Below are 21,993 nucleotides of genomic sequence, written 5' to 3' on the forward strand. Positions count from 1 at the left end.
AGGTAGGTTCTGGGGCCTCAGCCTCTGGACACCCTCCTCTCAGGCCCGCCTCCTGCAGTGTAGAAATGCTGCCAACCAGCCTCATCCCTGAGAAAGCATCTTGCAACCCTGAGTGCTCATTCTAACCATATGGGGAACTTTCAAAAAACACCCAGGCCCAAGCTCCACTCTGACCATGTACATCAGAGTCCGGAGGAAATCAGGAGCCCGAGCGTGGAAAACAGCAAGAATCACAACAAACCTGTGTCCAGGCAGAAAGCACGTAGGGGCTGAGGGCAGGGGCTGGAGTCAGACCATTTGAGTTGGAATCCTGCCTTGGATGCTGATTCGCTGTGTGGCCTTGGATGAGTTACTCAACCTCTCTGAGCTTCAGTTTCCCGATCTGTAAAATGAGACTGAGACTGGCAATTATTCTCCAAGATTGGGGTAGATGAAAAGCGATGACTGAGGGACAGTGCTTAGAACGGTGCCCCACACATGGTAAGCCCTCAGTATTATCATTTTATGCATTATTTGTTTTGAAGGGCAGAGGCAGGCAACCCCCCATCAGTGATGCTAGGGTCATTTTCACATGTTAAGCTGGGGCAGATGTTCTTCCTATCGCCCTCAGATTCCTGGCAGTGACCCCAGGCGGAACCTGGAGAGAGAACCCTGGTGTGGGGGGCAGAGAGACTGTGCTCTAAGGCTGGCTCCTACTCGCCCTCCCCGTGAAGATGCTGGGAAAGAAGCCAGCTGCCCCCTAGTGGTCAAGGGCAGAAGCACAGAGCCATTTTAACCAAATCCTGCACTCCCTGCCCCAGCCCCCCCAAACTTCTCGTCCGGCCTCTTGCAGACCCAGGGCTTCCAGAGCTTCCGGTGGCAACGTGCTAGCTACCAGAGCTTTTGTATGGATTCTGCCATTTCACAGAGCCTTGACTTGCAATATAAAATTCCAACAGGGCCAGCAGGTGCCAGGCACTGGCTACCAGTGCTCGTCTCTTTCCCACCCCCAGTCAATCCAGTCAATTTTAGAAAGAAAGGAATATTCCATGACCTACAGCAGGTTTGTTTCCATTTCTTAAAAAAGTCTGCGGATTAGTGGGTACTCACGATTTGAGAAGGAAGGAAGCTTAAAATTCCCCTTTTTGGAAAAGTGGGCTGGAGCTCTGCTGAGGGGCTGAGAGCTTGATGTCCGGGCATCCGTCCCTGTCTGGCCAGGGCCATCTGGGCAAACCCCACCCCATCCCCCGAGACACACAACCAAGTGACCCAAAGCCTTTCTTTCCACTGAGAAAGTGGCTGGAGAAGGGACAGGACAGGAGAGGAAGGTGTGGGCAGATGGAGACTACCAGGCCCTCCCTCTTCTTTCCCGACACGAGTGAAGCACTGTTTACTCAAGATCTTTTTATTCCCCCTTTGCCATCTTTTCTGCAAACCCCTTGGGTTCAGACTGGAAGAAACTGCACATCAACCCTGCCTTTGGCCAACCCTCGGGCTGCAGGGTAGAAGGCAAAGACCACCACCCGGACACCGCCTGAGGGAACCCAGTCTAGCTGGAGAGAACAGCCTGGGAAGGCTTCCTGGGGGAGGTGAGCAGAGGTGGAAGGAGGGAGAAGGCCCGCTGCTCTGGGAACCAGACCCCTGCATCTCGGATCCAAGCAGCTCTGCCAGGGAATTTGTGGGTCTGTGGGCGCTGCAGGGAGGACAGGAAAGAGGCCCTTGAGTCTCAGAGGACTCCACATGGCCCCACTGCCCGCCGGCTCCAGAGAACGTTGTAGAACACAGACATGGCTTCTGGGCCGCCTGACTCACTCTGGGGACTGGGGGGCATGGCCAGTGGGAAGGGCGTCACAGAGGGGCTGGGGGCCTCCCGGTCAGCGTCAGGAGCTGGGTGCCCACTGGCCGGCACAGAGGACAACTCTAGTGCCCAGGAAGATCGGGAAGGGGCTTCGTGGCGGGGTGGTTTCATCTCAGAGGCCATCCAGGGCTTGCCGGACAGGGGCGTCCAGGGAGGCGGCCGTGTGGACGGAGACACCAGGGGCACCGATGCTGGTTTCCCAGCAGTCAAACCCACAGCTGGTCAGCGCCTGCTTCATGGCCTCCACCTCCGGCCGCTCCAGATCTGTGGGGAGGAAGGGCAGCAGGTCACCCCTGACAACCGTCCACTCCCTTGGAGAATGTTTGTCTCCGCTCACGGCACAGGCCCAGGGGCCGGTCTTCCTGCTGGTATGCCGAGCCTGGCACCCTCCCCGGGAGGGTTGTGGATCCCGAGTCACACGGACCTGGCCTTGGCTCAGCCGTGGGGCCTCAGACAAATGACTTCCCCGCTCTGAGCCTCAGTCTCCTCATCTGGGAAAGGGGATAATAATGAGACCTACCCCTCAAGGGTCACGGTGAGGCTGGCATGGGCTACTGCAGGTGGAGAGCCTGGCACAGCGCCTGGTACACCACACACGCTCAAGAATGTTCTCTCACCATCGTCATCGCCGCCTGAACTAGGTCCCCACAGTCAAGGTCTCCTGAAGTTAGGACACGGTGACTCCCTGAGGCCTGGGAGTCCCACTGAGGTGGAGGGGGCCTCTGTGGGCCACTGAGGGCTCATAGCAGAGCAAAGGGGAAAAGCAGGACAAGAAAAGGAAGGAGGAGGAGGCCAAGAAGGGGAGACGGAGAGAAAGGAAACCAAAAGGAGCAGTGACTCCCACCCCAGCACAGGGGCTGCTCTAGGCCCGTTCCTCATCCTCGGCCCTGCTCTTTCCCCAGAGACTAAGAGGAAAGAGACCCCTTTCTTTTGTAGCAAGGTCAGTCCGCATCGTGGCCCCGTCAGGAGGTGGCAGCAAGGGATGCAAGGCTGGTAGGGTTGGTGGTGACAATGTCCTGGTTACTTCTCAAGCTCGTGGGAGGCTTGGCAGGTAAGGAAGTGGTGGGAACAAGCCCGGCACCAGCCTCTCTAAATGCATTTTTCCTCCTTGAATCTAGGCAACAATCTTATATAAACTAGACTGTTAGCATCCTTATTTTACCAATGTGGCAACAAAGGCCCAGAGAGGTTAATTCACTTGACCAAGACCATATAGCAGAGCTGAGACTGTTCAGAGGCCTCTTCTTTCTCCCAAGGGAACTGCCCAGGTGGAACCCTGCCCATCCCCTGGGTACCTGGCCTGAGAAGCGTGATGCCGCAGCCCCCGCCGCCCGCGCCAGTGAGCTTGCTGTGCAGTCCGTGGGCCATGGTCACCTGGCACAGCCGGTCCAGCGAGGCATGGCCCACACCAAGGGCATTCAGATGGTGCTGGTTCATGTCGATGAGCTCCTGAGGGAGAGAGGTCTCTGTTCCTGCTTGGCCTGCCTGAGGTCGAGGTCCTGTGCCCGCCCTGTCCACGTGACAGCTGCTGGTTTGGGAACGCAAATGGCTCTGACTACCCAGCACACTGTCCCTCTCCACTGATAAAAGAACCTCTCCTTCCTGCAGGACGTCCCACGGGGCTGGGATGGAGCTGGTGGTGAGCACATGTCCCAGGCCTGGCCACAGAAGGCTCCGGCCATGGGGACTGTTCAGGCTTGTGACCCCAGCTGGGCCAATGAGATCCCTCCCAGGGTTTACTCTGCCTCTTTCCTTGGAAGCTGCCAAAACTGGTTGACTTCAGAGGTAGGCCGCCAGAGTTATCTTCCCTGCACATGGTCAGAGATTACAGAGAAGATGGAGATTTCACACTAGATCTTTGGCCCCTGGATCCAGCTATGCCTGAAGCTGTCCCCTCTGGTCGTGTCAGTTATAAGCCAACAAATTCCTTTTCTGTTAAAGTCTAGTTGAGATGGATTTCTGTCATTTGCAGGAAAAGAAGTCTCAAGTAATATGCCATCCTACAGCTCCCTCAGCTACCAATTTTCAGAATAAGAACAGGTTTGTAGTTCTAACAAGGTCACAAGTGGGGGAAATTGCTAAATGTTTGTTCAGGTTTCTTTGATTATGCATAATAAAATTCCTGCCCTCCTGCAGATCAAACAAGATGCAGGCTGATGAAATAACACAGCTAACAACCCTCACTGCCCAGGCGTTCCCTATTTACATTTCATTTACTCCATCGCGTCTGGCAAATCCCTTCAACATGCTGCTGGCACCCTGCTAGATGCTGAGGCTCTGAGGATGAGCTCCGGTCTGCAGGGAAGTTACAAATGTGGGATCTGGAAGCAGAGGGGCCTGGGTTTGGGTCCCAGCTCTGCCACTTCTTGGTCGTGTGTCTTGGGAAGAGGTCTTTCACTTTGAGCCTCAGTTTCCCCCCTTGTAAAGCAGGGTTGTAAGAGTATCTGCCTCATTGCTGTGAGGATGGAATGAGGTATCTTTCACATGATGTGTGGAATGGGGTAAGTGCTTGGCAAACGTCAGCTGCTGTTAGTACTTTTATGGTTGCATTACTATCATCCCCATTTTTCAAAGGGGAAAACTGAGGCTCAGAGGAGAAAGTGATTTGCCTAAGGTCACTGAGCTAGTAAGGTACTGAGCTGGCACGGGAAGCCGGGTCTGCCTGATGCGAAGCGTGCATCTACCCCGCCTCTGAGAGCACCCTTGGCATCCCTCCTGCCACCCACTTCTTGCCGTGTGCGGCTTGACAGCATGCAGCTCTGCCCCGGGGTCCTGGGAGCGCCTGTGTGCCATAAGGGTTGCCAATCACAGGGCTGTCTGCCGAGGCCCACCTGGTTCTCCTGCCTGGAGCCGTCGGGCAGGGTCGGGTCTGCCTCCCCCCCGCAGCCCGCCTCACACACCCCAGTACTTTTGACAAACGAGCAGACAGGCATGATGGCCCGGTGGCAGCCTCGGGTGCCTTTCACCGGCCCCGAGGGCTGGATGGGAGGGAAAACTTCTGGGGGCCTCTCTCTGCGCCTGAGCACCAGGTGTCACGTTGCCAAGGCAGGTTCCAGACACCTGTCACATTCTGATCCAAAATCTGTCAAGGATCAGATGACAGGCTGTGACACAGGAGAACAGCTCGCTGGCTTGAGCGCAGAGGTGTCCAGGAGGCGAACTGCACATCTCAGCGGCTGCCGAAGCCAAAAATATACACGATGTATAATCGACGTGCTGTTCTGAGGCATTCTCCAGGGGCTCAACAGGGTGTATTTTAGGCAGCACTCCATCATTATTAATTTCCTACTCGGGAGGACGGTGTTCCCTTCCTTTCTACGTGAAAGGAATTGAGAATGAGCAGGCAAAGGCTGGGGGAACGAGGGCAAAAGCCCAGAGATGAATTAGATGGAGTCCCTACACCGGGCCTGTAGTAGATTCTCATTATAAATTTGTTAGGAATTCCCTGGCGGTCCAGCAGTTAGGACTCGAGGCTTTCACTGTCGTGGCCCAGGTTCAATCCTTGGTCAGGGAACTAAGATCCTGCAAGCTGTGCAACGAGGCCAAAAAAAAATTGTTGACTAAAGGAATAAACAAGTAAGTCAGTGACTCCCTAGCTCAGGGCCACTCACTAGTTGGAAAACCTCAGAGAAAGTCATTCTCTTTAGGTCTTGGTTTTTATATCTGTAAAAGGGTGGCAACTTATCCACTTCACAGGTAGGTTGTTGTAGGACTAAGTGAGGAATCATTTGTGAAGAGACCTGGGAGAGTAGCAGTTCCCACTCATTACAGGGGCTGCAGACTCAAATGCCTACAGTGGGACAGGAAGGCACCAGGCAAAGAGTATAGTGGCTGTGGGTAATACTTAGGGAGTGGTGGGGACTACGGAGAAATGGAGACCCCAGGGCCACTCTCAAGGGGGTCCCCTGGGCACCTCCAGCTGACCGCTGCCACACAGCTATGTCAGCTGGGGCTGCCGGATCTTCTGATTCTTGCAGGGAAGCCAGATGGCTTTTTAATGCAGTCCATTCACTGGGCCAGATGGACCGGGTCTGGGAATGAGCCTGGGCCCTCTGGCTGAGCTGGTGGCTCGTCGGGCATTGTGCTCGTGTGTTACCCACAGGGCCTCACTGCACTCTTAAGACACTCCAGTGAGGCCACGATTCGGACTTGGGCCTGAGGAAATCCAAAGCGTGAAGTCTCAACCTCTACACTAGAATTAGGCACAGGGTGGTGGCTGGAGTATTGACAGTGAGAGAATTTTAGACCATATCTGATCCACAGCATGCAGGTGAGAAACAGTTACTGCATGAATAGATGCACTTAGCAAACATGATGGGAAAGAAGCGGCCAGGGGAGCAATTGCTCCTGGACCTATGGAGGACTGTGTCCTTACATGCATGATCCCAAACCTGGCCCGTCGTACTTAGCACATGCCAGGCACCGCCCTCAGTGCTGTCTGTGTGTTCACTTGATTATTCCGAGTCACCTGGGAAGAGGCTTCAAAAGAAGGCACGCGTGCTCACGGGTGCACACACGGGTGCCCAGGCCCGGACTCTGTGTTTTAGCTCCCAGGGATTCTGAGCGCAGATGGGGAGCCCCTGCCTGGGACAGCGCCATGGGTGAGGGACCCCGATCCTGTAGGCGGGCTCTTACCTCCAGCACGAGGTAGTGCTCTGGGGCCGGGGCCGCCGCCATCTCCCCCAGCAACCGCTCGCACTCCAGGGAAATGGCGTCTATGGAGGTCAGAAGGGGGGCCACGATCTCTGGGAACTGCAGGGAAAGGGGTAGAGGGCCCATGAGGCCTGGGGGCTGGCAGACACTGGACAGCTGCTCCAGCACCAGGGCAGGGGGAGGAGGTGTCCCCAGGGCCCACACCCACCATCTAAGGAGACCCACTCTCCTTCTGGCCTGGTCCCCGCCTTGTCCAGCCACGCTTGACCCAAGCGGGGGTTCTCACTGCAAAGCCAGCACGTCTAACAATCCCTGTTCTGCCTCCCGGCAGGGGTTTGCACAGACGGCACCTTCCCAGGTCCCCTTCACCCCACCCCCCTCCACTAACCCACGAGGCAGAGGGAGGGCTTGGACACCCAAACGTGAGTGCCGCGGCCCTGCCGGGAACCCGCCCAGGAGTGGAGCCAGCGGCACCTTCAGCAGCCTGCTCCTGACGCCAGCCACCAGGGCCTTGGTGCTGCGAGGGACTTTGGTGTTGGTCAGCAGGATCTTCAGAGCTGGCGGCCTGTGGGGTGAAGAGGGTCCACAGTGAGCCCAGGACAGGGCAGCTGGGTCAGGGCTGGGGGCCTGCCTGTACTCCGCCCCACCCTGACCCAGTGCAGGAAGCAGAGGCCCGGGGAGGCGACGTCAATGGCAGGCTGGAGACAGGTCCAGGGAGCATGCGTTCCTGACGCCCACCCTGGGGTGCCCACCACCGCCTACAGCTGCCTCCCTGCTTTGGCCTTTCAGCGGATGGACATTTTCCTTTGGCTTGTGACTCACTCATTCATTCATTCAACCTCGAGCGAACATGCACATGGAGGGCCTGGCATGCATGGAGTTAGAAGTTCAAAGGGTACAAGAAGGGGCTGAGGTTCTGTCCTGTGGGCCACCCCAGGGAACTGGAGAGGAGGGTGCTGGAGATTCAAAAAGAAAAAGCCACAGGACCAGGGATGGGTCATGGAGGGGGCATGGGGAAGAAGGATGCTCCAGTGGGCACAGGAACGCGAGGGGAGGGCAGCCTTATGGGAGACTCAGGGTCCCAGCGCTCTGAGCCAGTTCTTGCCCTGCCTCGACGGTGCCCAGACCGGTGGCCCTGGTATGATACTAGGTGTGGTTAGAGGAAGTCAGTCACCCCCAGATGGGAGAACGGAGGGCCTGGGGTGGCCACGGTCAGCTGGCTCTCCAGCACGACCCCGTCGTCCTCATCTGCCCTCTGGGCTTTCTAATCTCTCCTAAAGCCACAACCCCAATTGTCCTTGTGGTTGGCTGTCTTTGGGGACTTAAGCCACTCTTTCTTGTCAATCCAACCTGCCTTTCAGAGCACTGCTCCAAGGCCAGGGACAGAGCGTGGAGAATTTGGATGAGCTCTAGCCAGAGATAGCTGGAGACCGACAGGCCCCTGATACGTTTATTCGCTTTTCTTTTCACAGATCAAGATTGTAAAATCCAACAGGGCTGGAAAAGGCTGTCAGAAACCTGCTTGATCTCACCGCCCATAAGCCCATGAAATTAATATCGATTCTCAGCCTTGGAGACTGGCTTTTTTTTAACTTTACAAACGATGATCATTCTATTTGGCTTTTCTCTTCCCTTTAAAGACAAGCCATTCCTCAAAAGGGCAGCATTCTGGGAGGTCGCATCTTGATCCTCTCCGCAAACAATGCTTTTATTTTATTTTTTTATTGAGAAGCACCAGGTGTGGTCTGGGGTGCAAGGGCTCCTCTTTAAGCCATTGGCGGGATTAATGTGGAGTCTCGCCTCCTGGCTTCTCAGAGAATCTGCCATCTGCTCGCCGCAGCGCCCTGTAACCAGCAGCAAAGGTCAGCCGCTCTGTCACCATCCATCAGGATGGGAGAACTTTGGGTATCGCATCTTCATCTTTCTCAGAAAAAGTCCTCTGCAAACGGGCCTGATGCTAGCCCTGCGGGCCCCACAAAACTCAGGGTACTATGACATCCAATGACCACCACCTGGGGCTATGCCCTGTAAGTGATCTGGGCCTGGCTATGTCCTCAGCCTCATCTCATCTCTGCCCTCCCTTGGAGCTCACTCCACTCAGCCACGCTGGCCTCCTGGCTGCTGCTAAGCACGGCAGGAACACTCCTGCCTCAGGGCCTTTGCACGTGCGTCTCCTCCTCCAGGGACCTGCCCCGGCCTCGGCAGCTCTGCTCAAATGCCGTCTGGTTAGAGGCTTCCCTTGATCAGCCTGCCCAACTTCCCCCTTCATTTTCCGGCCCTCACTCTGCTTTATGTGTCCTAAGGCCGTGGGGGTGGCCTGCCGTGCCCTTACAGAGACATCTGTCTGTGGGCTGTCCTCCCACAAAGTGGGAGTTCCATGAAGGCGGGACTTTGGGTTCCCTGCTGAGGCCCCAGCACCCAGTAGTTTTTCAGAGATATTTGTAGACTGGATGAATGAATTTGGTCAGGAAGGAGTGAATAAGCACTTGATAAATACCGTTTCTGATTTCATGCCCAGGATCCCTATTACGTAAATGAGAAGACAGAGGCCTCAGGAGAAGTGACTCACCTAAGGGCCCCCAGCAGGCAAATGGCAGAGCTGGGCTCAAACTTGAGCCTGTGGACCCCAGAGAATCTGCCACCACTGCGCCACCACCACCGGTCACTGTGCACACCTTGGGGCCTCTCCCCACGCCTCCGCATGCCTGGGAAACCCTCCAGCGCTCAGCTCTTAATTCCCCCCAGAGGCCATGCATGTGCCTGGCCACATCTGCATTGATCTTCTGTCCCCAGGGCCCAGTTCAGGGCTTAGGATACAACAGGCTCACAGGGAACAGAGTGAATGACCTGCCCCTGCCCTGAGAAGGACTCCCCAGGTCTGCAGCCTGCCTATGACTGTCATCCCCAGCGGCTTCAGAACCCCGAGGACACCTGTGTGCCGAGGATCACAGCCATGACTGCCTCCTCCAAAAGCCCGTGGGCTGAGGGCAGGCACGGGCCCACAGACCTCTGCATCCCGCCTTCGCTCCTGCTCTCACTGCACGTGGATTTGGTCCACCTGGCAGGGCCAGCTGCCACCTGGGCACAAGGCCGCCCTGCCATCGCTTCCACAAGCAGCCGGAGGAAGCTGTTCCGAGCTCCTAAATGGTTCCGCTCCCTCCTTTGTGTGGAGCAGTGGCTGTCACCCAGAGGCTCTTGCCCTCCAGGGGACAGGTGGCAATGTCTGGAGCTATCTTTGATTGTCACACTGGGAGACAGGGGAGGTGCTATGGGTATCCGGTGGGCAGAGCCCAGGGATGCTACTAAACATCCCACGCTGCACAGGACCACCCCCACTGCAAGGAATTCTCCAGCCCCAAATGTCCGCAGTGCTGAGGCTAAAGAAACGCTGATGTGGGGCCTCAGAAAGGCAGGCTTGGCTCCCAGAAGCTGACAGAGCAGGGGTGGGGAGATGCCAGAGGTTCAGGCAGGAGTCCGCACCATGGCCTGCCAGGTCACTGAGCCTCAAATGGAGCGGCCCAGCTGGCAGAGGCAGAGGGCCAGGACCTGCTGTCCAGCTGCCAAGAAGACCACCCTGGCTGCAGAAGGTGACAGGGAGCCCTGGGACCCTCAGAGTGTGGAAAGGTGCCCTGAGGCGGCAGAGCACCCTGGGACAACCACTGCCCCCCCACAACTTGATGGAGGGCTCAGGGAAGAGCCAGGAGGCATCTGCTCCTGCTGGCCATGAGCTTCACTCCTGCCGCTGATGTTTCCACACTGAGTGCAAACAGAACAAAGGGTGTTGGAATTTAATACGCATGTCTGTAATTCCAAGGCTTCCGGCGGGAAGGCGGAAGGAAATATAAAACAAGCTGAAAGTTGCTAGATGCCCCGTCCACTCGGACTCCCATGCCGTCACTATAGCAACTCCCACGTTGTCTTCTGGTGGCTTGTGTGTGTATGTCTGTCCCTAACCGCCCAGAACTATGTCCGAGATTCATCTTTATATCCCTAGGCCCTAATGCAGTGTCATCTGGAACACAGGAAGGTATCACTTCTTGTCTACTGAACAAATGGACGGATGAACAGGTAACTGAACGGATGAACAGGTAACTGAATGAAGGTCTGGGGAAACAGCCACTTCCTGGAAGTGGAATGGCGCAGCCTCGCATGACCTCCCCCTCTGATCTCTCGGCAATTTGAGAGGTAAAGTGGGGAATTCTCTGGCGGTCCGGTGGTTAGGACTCTGCACTCTCGCTGCTGTGGGCCACGGTTCAATCCTCCCTGGTCAGGGAACTAAGATCCCACAAGCCACGCAGCGCAGCCAAAAAAAAAACAGCTAAAGTGGAGAGGAAAGAGCAGGCTTCCTCGCGGCCCACGCCCTGTGGGACCACACAGGGGAGGGGATGCCCAGGGGCACATGCCCCTCACTCCTTCCCAAAGAAATGGGGCTCCCCCCTTCCCTGCCAGACGCGGAAGCTGCGGCTCCCCCAGAATTACCTATTTAAGGATGAAATCTTCCCTTGCTGGTATCGGAGCGCTCCTCCTAAAGAGAAGAAAGAGTGGGTCAGAGTCGTAGGAAAAGCTCCGTACCTGTGCCTCTTGGGAAAGGGGCTGGGTTTGGGGTAGGGGTAGAGTGTCACCGTAACTAGACTCAACCCCATAACTAGGCACCTCAGCTTCAGGCAGCAAAGGCCCAGGAGGGCGCGAAGGCGCTCTGCACCCAGGACTTGGGGTCCCTCCCTTACATGCAGGCATCCAGCTTCCCTCCGACGGGCTGCACGGCGATGGGGTGGAGGTGGGACTACAGCAGGCGTTCTCACCGGAGGGGAGCCCAGCTGGTGTGGTCTGCAGACCCCACAGCAATGGTTCCACAGCTTCACCATCTGGACCCCTGGGGCTGGGGGTCCCACTGAAACCGTAGCTTCCCAGGCCCCGGCCCACCTCCCAAGATTTGGATCCAGGACATGTGAGGCCCTGAGACGTCCGCCGTTCCCCTCCCACCAGGAAAATACCATCTTCCTCAGAATCCACTGATGCTGCTCACCCCAAACCCACAGAGCCTGGGCAGCTACGCTTGTCATAAGAATTTCTAAAGGACTAAAAATAAAGAACACAGGCCCGAGGCAGCACCTACCCCAGGTGCTGACGGCGTTGTCCACTCCGGAGGGGTTCCCATGAATCACCCTCTCCCCCTGGAAGGCCCACTTGTTAATTAGTTCCAAGCTCTCCTCAGTCCACCTGAAGGAGACACAGAGATTTGTCTTTACTGTCCATGGTGGTGAAGAGGGGGCTGGGGGTCACCGAGGGAAGCAGAGGGCAGGGGTCACAGGCTGGGCTTGCTGGAGACCAAAAGGCAAAGGGGCTTGGGCCCCCGAACTCAGAAAGAAGAGAAAAATAAACAATTCTGAACCTCTCCGGCTAAAGAGCACGCCCTAAAGCATGCCTTTTCGCCTGCTACAGCAAAAAGAGCCAAGGCTTTGAGTTCACGGGATCCTGCTTTTTGCCTCTTACGAGCTGAGTGACCCTGGGCCCCTTGCCTGCCCTCTCTGAGCCTCACTCTTCTCTGTAGGATGGTAACTCCTCCCTCCTCACAGGCTCAGCGCAGGGGTGTGGAATGTGGGTCATCTCTGGATCCCTCCCCAGCCCATGGCCACAGTGCCTCCCCAGAAGGGGTGCGGACTCAATGACGGTTTAAGTGAACAGACCCAAAACATGTGAGTATCGAACGAGGGCGAGTGCTCAGCCCCACTGCCCCACCTTCTCTCTCAGCTCGTTTCCTTTCTGTCGAGTCCCTGCCCCGTGAAACGGCAGAAGCCACTGGGGCTTGTGTAGCTGAGCTGGGAATCAAGCAGGGAGCTGGGGTGAACCCCATCCCGCCGCTGACTCACTGGGCGTCCCTGAGCAACTGCGTCACCTCCGACCCTCAGTGTTCTCATCTGGGAAATAGGGATAAAAATGTCTACCTCACAGAGGATTTTGTGGGATGGAAAAACACACAGGTGCTTTGTAAAATGCCCAGGGGAGAGTATGTGCTCTGGAAAAAGAGGCCACCTGGGATCACAGCACCTGGAGTCACTCCAAGCCTGGTCCACCCACTCCTTTGCTGTGGAGCCTTGGGCAAGTCAATCACCCCCTCTGAGTCTCTTTCCTCATCTGTCAGATGAGGATTTTAGGGACCTGAGACTCACACGGTGGTTGTGAGGCTATGACTCATAGTGAGTTAACACTGCTCAAAGCTACTGATTACCCAGGGCCAAGCACTGCGCTAAAGGCTTTCTCTAATGGACCATCTGTAATGCTCACAATCACAATAACTCAAAAGGGAAAGTACAATTACCATCCCCTTTCTTACAGCAGAGGACACCGAGATTCAGATCACAGTACCACTCACTGCCTGAGCTCGTTAACTACTGACCTTTTTGGTGCTGACGAGACTCACTCACTTGTCCAATATTTATTGAGCATCTACTATGTACCTGTGACTAAGCCCACACAGACGTGGTCCTTAACTGCTTGCAGCTTGGAGTCTAATACACAGCAGATGTCAGGAAGCCACCAGAACTTAACTACAGCCTCTGGGAAGTGCGATGCCGGCTGGACGGGGCACACCCTGTTCTGAATGGAGGGGCTGAGGGACAAGGTGGGTCAGTGAGGCAAGACATAGCAGGAGAGCAGTCCAGCCCGAGGCTGTGTAGCCCGTGTTACTCCTGGAACTGGACAAGAACTGGCCCTTTCCAGGACCGAAAAGTGAGCGAGCAAGCCAGCAAGGTGGGGAAGGGGTAGCTGAACATAGCCCAGGGCCTGGCCCACTCTGCAAACTCGAGCCTTCCTTCCGACTGGGAAATGCTGGGGGGCAGGGCGGGTGGGTCTGCTCTCTTCACAGCTTCTGAGAAGGAATGATGGGTCTTCAGGGGAGGTGGGAGAACTGGGTGGAAGGAAGCAGCACGAGAAAGACCACACCCCCGTGCACATTGGACACTGGCTCACCCACAGGCGTGTACATGCACGCACGCACACAAAACCACCCATATCCTTTGAAAGGCAGAGCCAGTTGGCCGGCCTGTGGGCAGGTGTCTATTTGGGACACCCAGGGCAACACGGCCTTCACTGCTCTGGGCTAGAAGCAGTGATCAGCACACAGTAATGAGCGGCTGTCTTGAAGCCTCCTTCCTGAGTCACCATCTTATCTCGGGATCAGCACATGTCAAGTCTGGAAGCTCCCCCCACCCAAGGGATCATAGGTGCTGCCCCTCACTTTCAGATGAGGAAATGGAGCCCCAGAGAGAAGCCAGTTAACCGGCAAACCTGAGATTCCTGAAAACCATTCCGGAGAATAGCTGCCTCACATCCCCCGCAGGTGCAATCATTACTGGGCTCATTACCTGCCGAATGCTTCCCACGGCCACCTCCGCGGGCCCCTCTCCCCCAGCCCCGCCCCAGCCTCTCTCCAGCACACGCCCTTCGGAGCAGCCCTGGGGAATTTGGACCCGGAATCACATCAACAGTCCCACACACCTGCTGTGGCCACCGGGACCAAAGCGACCTCCGGGCTTAGCCAGCAGAGCCCCTGACAGCACAGCTGGGCCCACATGGCTGGTACATAAGGCCCCCCAGCGGGAGGGCTCCCCGGACATGGCTGGTACATAAGGCCCCCCAGCGGGAGGGCTCCCCGGAGCCATGAGGGCCCAGGGCAGGTGTCACCAAGAAGCTGCCAGGCTGGATGCTGGGGCCTCATCCCCAACTCCCAGGGCAAACTGCATTGTCTGCGCTAGGGCCGGTTTCTCAAGTTTCCCCAAGTAACAGAAACAGTCCACCGGCAGCCCTGTCTGGACAAGCCTCAGTGACTTACAATAAGCCGCGGAGGAGACGCTGCGACCTTGCGGGTCGAGGACCCGCGGGAGGGGAGACGCCCTGACCTGACGGACACTCCTATGTTTATTTCTCAGCACGTTACACTGCTTTTCATAACCATTTGGTACCAGCTGGCAACACCCGCCGGGTATCCGTATCGACATTTACAGCCTCACTGAGTGAGGCTCCCAGGGTGGGGTGGGGGAGCAGCAGGCTGGCCAAGGTCCCTCAGCGAGTCGATGGCAGGGGCGGCCCGATGGCTCCTCTGATCCATTGCCCTCTACATCTGGGCTCAGGCTCTTTCTACCAAATCACAGGCACCTGAACCCAAAGGAGGCAAGGAGGGGTGGCGGGTTGGGGGCAAAGAGCTCAGGCTCTGGATTCAGACCGCTGGGTCCAGATCTAGCTCTGCCATCACTAGCTGTGTGGCCGCCCTGTCCCCCAGTGTCCTCAGCTGTAACGTGGCCAAGGGACACCTCTCTCCTCTTGGTGCAGGGTGCGGAGCCCAGGAAGGACAAGGAGCGAGGCAAGGGCCTGATTACCTGCTGGCGGCCTCGCCATCCTTCAGTGGGTTTGGGATCTCCTTGCACGCAGTCAGGAGGGCAGCCGCCAAACACACAGAGTAGGCGGCACTGGAGCCAAGGCCGGCCCCGGTGGGCAGCTCCGACCACACGGCAATGTCCAGGCTGGGCAGGGCTCTGAAACACAGCAGGCAGCAGAGCGTGACTCTCCTGAAGGGCTGTGAGGGGCCAGTGCTGAACTGGCGGCCCAGACCCCGAACTGGACACGGGCAGGGCCTGACTCTTAATTGTCTGGACCAGTTTTCTGACCTCGGGGAGATCTCCCAACCCCAAAGGCACCCCTGTTGGATGGCAGGAACTCATGGCGAATCAGACAACTTGAAAATAGGGAGAGGGTCGTTTAAGTCACTATGTTGTTGTCCAACCAGAGCTCTTCCTAAAAGTGCCTCGCGATCCACCGACCATTCCTGTAAACTCCTTCCTGCTCCCCACACAAGCAAGGCTCTTTCAATGCCCTGCCCTCAGCATAGGCTGGTCCCTCTGCCCAGGACAGCTCTGCACCCCTTTTTCCCCCAGGGGAATTCCTACCCATCCTGCAAGAGCGTCCTCAAATGATCCCCCTGGGCGCTGATACTGTGTTCATGGGATGCCTCTCCTGCCGGACAGCGTTTCCCAGCCGCGTGTAACACAGGCCTGCTCTGGATCAGCAGAGAGTTCCCAATCGCTGCGCCTTACCTCTACTTCCCCTCAGCGAGAACCGTCAGACGTCAGGTTCTATCATTTCCATTAAGCACTCTTCCCGTTTTCCAAATATAACATTATAAGACTGAATCTGCCTTTTCAAACTGCACATGCCCACCCCAGCCACATCAGATTCTGGAATGTGTCCCCCGCCCTCACCCCAGAAAGGGACACGCCCCTCTCAAGGTGAAAACCCTGGCATTGGACTGCAAGTGTCAAGACGCGATTGAATGCGTCTGCAGCGCAGCGCCCGGGCCCAGTGGCCACTTAGCCAGCGTCTGCTGCACGAGTGAAGGGCTGCGCCCTGAGGCTTTCCCTTCAGGTTCTGGACCACCGCACTGTGTGCCAGTTACAGTGCTAGGCCCATTTCATGTATAATGTTTCTAATCCTCTGATAGTTTTTCTGAGGAAGGTGATAATGATAATAGCTAACATTTATCAAGCTACGTGCCAGGCTCTGAATCAAACACTTTAAGTAAATGAACTCATTTAACTTCACAGGAACCCTACGAGGTAGGTGCTATTACCACCTCCATCTTACAGATGAGGAAACTGAGGCTCAGGAAGGGTAAGAACCTCACAAAAGCTAGTAAATTGTCGCGCTGGGGTGTGAACCAACACCGTCTGACCCTCAGCCCGTGCCCTCTGTCACCATGTGATACCACCTCAGCAGGAACGTCCCCCTCTAGGAGCCGGCTTTCCCGAGAGAGGAGACAACCCAGATCTTATCATAACACAGGCTTCACTCTGCTAATCACGGAGTTCCCCTGGAGCCTGTGGGATGTGGAACAAGGGTGCCTCTCTGGGCATGGCTTGAAGAAGATACACTGTGGATCTGAGAATGGAATCTGGCTTTGGTTGAATCGAAGAGGCCAGACGAGGCAGTGTGGGGTTAAAAAGGCAGGCGCCGACACTGAAGGGAACTAAGTTGATTTCCCAGCTCTCACCACTTACTAAGTAGCTGTGTGGCCCTGAATGTCTCTATCTCTCTTGGTCCCAGTTTCTCCCTGTGCAAAATGAGGAGAGTGTCCTTCTCGTGGGGTTGCCATGAATACTGAAAGCAGACCTGAAAGCAGACCATACATGTAGGGTCTAGCACGGCTCCTGGCACGCGGCGAGGACAGCTGCTGTTATTCAGAGCCTGGGAAGGAGCCTGTGCATCGTCCAGCAGCCAAAACTACCGCCACCCTGGCTCAGTTTCCGGGGCAGGCTGCACCCGGACTCCCTGCCCCGACCGCGCACACACCTCTGACTCTGGCAGATGGACAGGTACAAGTAAAGGAAGGACAGCACAGCCAGGTGCTCGTGGTCGGCACAGTCCTCGGGGAAGCCCGCCACCTCCTTCAGCTTCTCCATTTGCTCCGGGGTGAGTGCTGTGACGTCACCTTGCTCTGTCACATGGGCAAACAAGTGCAAGCGGGTGGGTGAGAGGGCCTCGGGGCTTTTATAGACACCAGAATACGAAAGGCCGAGCAATCACGGGAGTCAGCATCTGGATGGACATGGACTCAGGGTCCAGCACCACAGCTGAGGGTGTCAGGGGACTGCAGGCTTGGGAGGCAGGCAGACTTGGGTTTGGGCCCTGATTGTGCCAGTTACTGTGACCTTGAGTAGGTGACTTAATCTATTTGCACCTCAGTTTCCCTCCTTGGTAAACAGAGATAACAGCAGTACATCCTCCCAGGGTTGTTTAAATAAGGTACAGGGTATCCTTAGCACTGCTCCTGGCATACAGTAAGGGCTTAATTGCTAGTAGTTTTCAAATACACACAAGCAAACACACACACACACACACAATCAAAGGCCTAGGACTGAACTCCACGGTACAAAATCAAAACCAAAGGCAGTATTATTTCCCTCTCCCAAAACATAATTAGTGAGAACAGGACACACACATAAAACCAGGACACATAAATGCCCAAATGTTCACTATGTTTAGGACTATTAGGAGGGAACAAAAAACACTGGAAGAAAAATGTGGCAGACCCTGGCAACCTAGTAGAAAACTTGACACCAAAAAGTTCAGATCCCCTTTGTCTCCTTGGAGAAGTAGCCTAACGAGCCCTCGCGAACGACTACACTCCATATCACAGCCTCCACCCACCTCCCACCCTGTGGGATCATCATAGCAACCCTCCCAGGCATCATGACTCTGCTCACAGGGCCTCAGAGAGGTAAGTGACCCTCCCAGGCTCACACAGGGAGTCTCAGACAGGTGGTCTGAGACGTGTGCCACTATACCTGGCTGCTCAATCCGTGCTACTGACACACAAAAGTAGCAGCCAGTTCTCACGGAACGTTTCCGGCCAGGCTGAGTGGCCTGGGGTAGCACGGAGAGCAAGGGCCAGGTTGCTCCAAAGTAGTGACTCTGAATTGAGGCTGTCCCTGCAATCACCCAAATACACACGCCGGGTCACCTACCACCACCACCGATTCTCAATAGGAGAGGGGCAGGGCCAGGAAGCCATCTGTACTGTTAAAACAACAACAACAAAAACCTCCCCCCGGGGATCTCAAGGCAGAACTGAGGCTTGCTTGAAATTGTGGGTTTTCAACTCTTCCTTCATCTCCCTGCAGGGTTTGGGAGTGGCTGAGTGACTAGCTGTGGACTGATTCTCATGGGGGACAGGGAACCATCTGGAAAAGGCTCCTAGGGCTTCCCTGGTGGCACAGTGGTTAAGAATCCACCTGCCAACGCAGGGGACACGGGTTCGAGCCCTGGTCTGGGAGGATCCCACATGCCGCGGAGCAACTAAGCCCGTGTACCACAACTACTGAGCCTGCGCTCTAGAGCCCGCGAGCCACAACTACTGAAGTCGGAGTGCCTAGAGCCCGTGCTCCGCAACAAGAGAAGCCACCGCAACAAGAAGCCCACACGCCGCAATCAGGAGCAGCCCCCGCTCGCCGCAACTAGAGAAAGCCCGCGCACAGCAACGAAGACCCAACGCAGCCAAATATAATTAGTTAATTAATTTTTTTAAAAAAAAGAAAGGCCCCTGGAGGAGTCTCACTTGCCCCATCCTGGCTGGGAGACACTGTTCCAAAGGATGAGGTGTCAGCCCAGACAGGAGGCACTGAGAGCGAAGAACACACTGCAGCTTTGCTGCAGACTCTGCTGATGAACGAACTGTGTCTGCTCAGGAGTGGACAAAACAGTCCCAACACTAGCAAAAATGAGCACGGAGGCCTTTATTTATTGGCATGGGAAGAGAGCCCCAATATATTGAAGAAGGCAAAAATCCCACACGCTTCTAAGAAGTTTATATGGAAAAAAAAAGAAGAAAAAGAAAACAGAAAAAGAAAGAAACAAAAAGAAAAAGAAGGAAAAAAAAAAGAGAAAAGAAAAAAAAAGTTTATGTGGCTTGATCCAATTTTGGGTAAAAAACAAGCTCTCTCCCTATCTCAATCAATCAAACTACTAGTCTACAGGAAATTACCCAGAAGGATGAACACCAAAATGCTTAGCGTTGTCCTGGGGGGGTGGACTGGGAGGCAGTGATAATTGGGGATTTTTTTTTCCTGGCAACATCTCAGCATCGACCGTATTTTCCAGTAACATAAGTTACTTTTATTTTTAACGATCTTCAATCACACAAAACACCAAAACATTCTCTTTGTTAAAACAACATTGTAGAAGGGAGGTTCCCTTTGTCCACTCCCCGACAGAAGGACCCTCCAAGACATAACTAATCACCATTGTCAGTGGATATATATCTTCCCAGGCCTCTTCTCTGCATTTACATACCCACTGATACTTAATCCATACGTGCTGTTTTGCATCTTGTGTTTTTTCACTCAACAGTAGGCCCTGATGACCTGTCCCAACGGCTCACATAGACCCAGTGCATCACTTTATGCTTTTAAATTTAAAAAATATTAATAAATAAGTGAAGCTATTTTTGTGGGGACAGGAGAGAAAACACTCCCAGAGTGGCTGGCTTTTGGTCCCTTGGGGACAGCCTGGGCTGACAGCCCAGCTGTCCTCCTTCCCCTTCTTTTCGGGGCCCAGGCTCTTCCCGCACCTGGTTCCTGCTCCCTGCACTTACTCAGAAAGCTGGTGTCCAGCATCTGAAGCTTGGCCACATCCCAGACCCGCTGGATGCCAATGTTGGGTAAGTTGAGGCCCACTTTCCCATTGCTGTGGGGCTGAAGCCGGAGGAATGTTCTCAAGTTCAAGGCCACAGCCAGTGCTACCTATAGAATGAAGGGCACAAGCAGTTAGCCTGAGGGTGGTTGGCAACAAGCATGGCTCCTGTCTTAGGAAAAAGGGGCCCTTGTCAATGAGCGGAGAAGAGAGGGCAAATACAAGCACACAGGCTACTCTCACCTATGCCCTTGGCAGACACTGCTAATCAACCTTCGCACCCTCTCCCACGCGCCTAGGCACAGCCACTACCAATCAATCAGGAGTTAATACCTACTTATATTTGCCCTCCCCACGTAAAACTTCACACGTTCTCAACACCAAGGAATGGCTTCCCCATAATCACCATGCTTTCAAAGATAAATATAAGTTAAAAATATGAAAAACGACAGCTTGAAAGAGTGGAAAAAGCATGGCTTTGGGTTCAAGCAAACTTAGGTTCACTCCTAGCTCTACCGAGGTGTACGGGACCTTGATCAAGTTACCAATCCCCTCCTAAGTCCCAGCTTCCACGTCTGCAAAATAGGATAATAAAAGTTTAACATCAGAGGGTAGTTGTAAGAGGTAAATGAGACAATGCATGTCTCAGGCTCCTTTGCAGAATCCTACTCGTTTTCCCCAGAGTTTAGTCCTTAAAACACTTCTCCACCGAAGCTCACTTCCTAAGTGGCCTCATTCCACCCACGGGGCTTTCCATGTCATCTTTTTGCTCTCTTACTGGGTGGGCCAGAGAAGCCCTTCAGAGGGCCTAAGACCTGTCTTTTCTTTGCCCAGCTGGGGAGAAACTGACCTCCTCTCTGATGTACTCCCAAGCTATGCCTCAAGGCTTCCTTTCAGCTTCTTTTAAGGTTAGCATCAGGGAGAAGCAGTTCCTAATCCTCAGAGGCTCAGGGGGCCTTGTACCTTGCCATGGACCACGGCATGCTCTCCATGAAGGATGACTTTCCCTGGAGCAGACACTAGCAGGACTTCTGACAACATGGCTCCTGGGAGTCCTGAAAAGGAAAGCCAGAAAGAGGATGGAAGGTCCCCAGAACTTAGAAAATGCCTAGTTCAAGCTCACCATTATAATAAAAAAGGCAGCTACCATCAGCATTTGCTATGTGCCCAAAAAAGCAGTGCAAGGTAGCAGTCAGCTAGACACATCAAATAGATCTGGGTTCAAATCCAGCTCTTCCACTCCCCTTATCATCTTAGCTAACTCACTCAAATAGCTATGATATCATCTTAGCTAACTCACTCAAATAGCTATAAGCCTCAAAAGTTACACGGGGACAATAACTGTAGTTACCTCAATGGGTTTTGAGAAGATTAAACTAAATAATGCAAGGGAAACACTTATGGTCTCGCACACCATAATCACTCAAATACTCATAGTTACTTATTAATGGCTCTGTTCTTGGTTCCAGCTTTTATTATTACTACTATTAAAGATAGAAATTTAAATGAAATCATGAACCGGAAGGAACCTTTTCCTGGACATTTAGGCTGTTTCTAACGTTTCACAATTACAAACAGGGTGCAGAAAACAGCTGTTATACTTTTTTTTTTTTTTTTGCACACTTAAGTCAGGCTCTCTACAAGACAAAGTCCTAGAAAGCGACTTGTTGGGCGTACGTGTGCGCGTTTTAGATTTTTATAAATAATGCAAAACTACCATCCATTTAAGGGTTTACCTCAATAGCGTGAGACCAGAACCGCACTATGCGCTAAGTATATACTACAGTGATTCCTGTTTCTTAGCGGGGGAAACTCAGGCTCGGAGTGGGGGGGGCCTATCGCTTGTCCGAAACTCCAAATCCGGTCTGTCAGATTCCAGGTTGCCGGCTCGTCAGGACGGATTCTCAGAGTTGGGGAAACTAAGCCAGAGAAGCCGGGAGCCCGGTCCAGGGTCGTCCTGGGTCTCGGCCTCGGACTCCGCGCCACCCTGTCCCGGGACCCCGACCTCTCACCTGTCGCCACAGGGGTTCTGCTTCCGAGCTCGAGCCGCTCCGGGACTCCATCCCCAAGCTCGCGGGCGGCGGGGGCAAGAGGCCTCTTCCTTCGCTCAGCCAATCAGAGCGCGCGAGCCGAGAGCCCCTTTACCAATTGGCTTGAGAGTTGGCCAATAGCTGTTGCTAACTAAGTCTTCACGGGTTTCCCCGCCCAACTCCTTCCGTAAACCAATGAGAAACAAGTCTCTGGGAGTGTCCCGCCCTGGGGAGAGAGCCACGGACCAATGGAAGATGGCGGCTGATGGGTGGTGCGGCCGGAGGTAGGTGGAG

General features: G+C 54.7%; 1 protein-coding gene across 1 annotated transcript; it reads right to left on the minus strand.

Annotated features, from left to right (window-relative positions):
- Positions 1–1,348: 1,348 nt before the first annotated feature.
- On the minus strand, positions 1,349–21,805 carry MVK (mevalonate kinase). The gene is given in 12 exon segments (XM_060028220.1): positions 1,349–2,002; positions 2,004–2,101; positions 3,133–3,286; positions 6,473–6,589; positions 6,965–7,055; positions 10,970–11,015; positions 11,607–11,710; positions 14,866–15,021; positions 16,832–16,976; positions 19,632–19,779; positions 20,633–20,724; positions 21,682–21,805. Coding segments are annotated over 11 exon segments (1,434 nt in total). The 5' UTR covers positions 20,711–20,724; positions 21,682–21,805; the 3' UTR covers positions 1,349–1,705.
- Between the last annotated feature and the right edge of the window lie 188 nt (positions 21,806–21,993).

The sequence above is a fragment of the Delphinus delphis genome, chromosome 13 (assembly GCF_949987515.2).
Source record: "Delphinus delphis chromosome 13, mDelDel1.2, whole genome shotgun sequence".
Classification (NCBI taxonomy): Eukaryota; Metazoa; Chordata; class Mammalia; order Artiodactyla; family Delphinidae; genus Delphinus; species Delphinus delphis.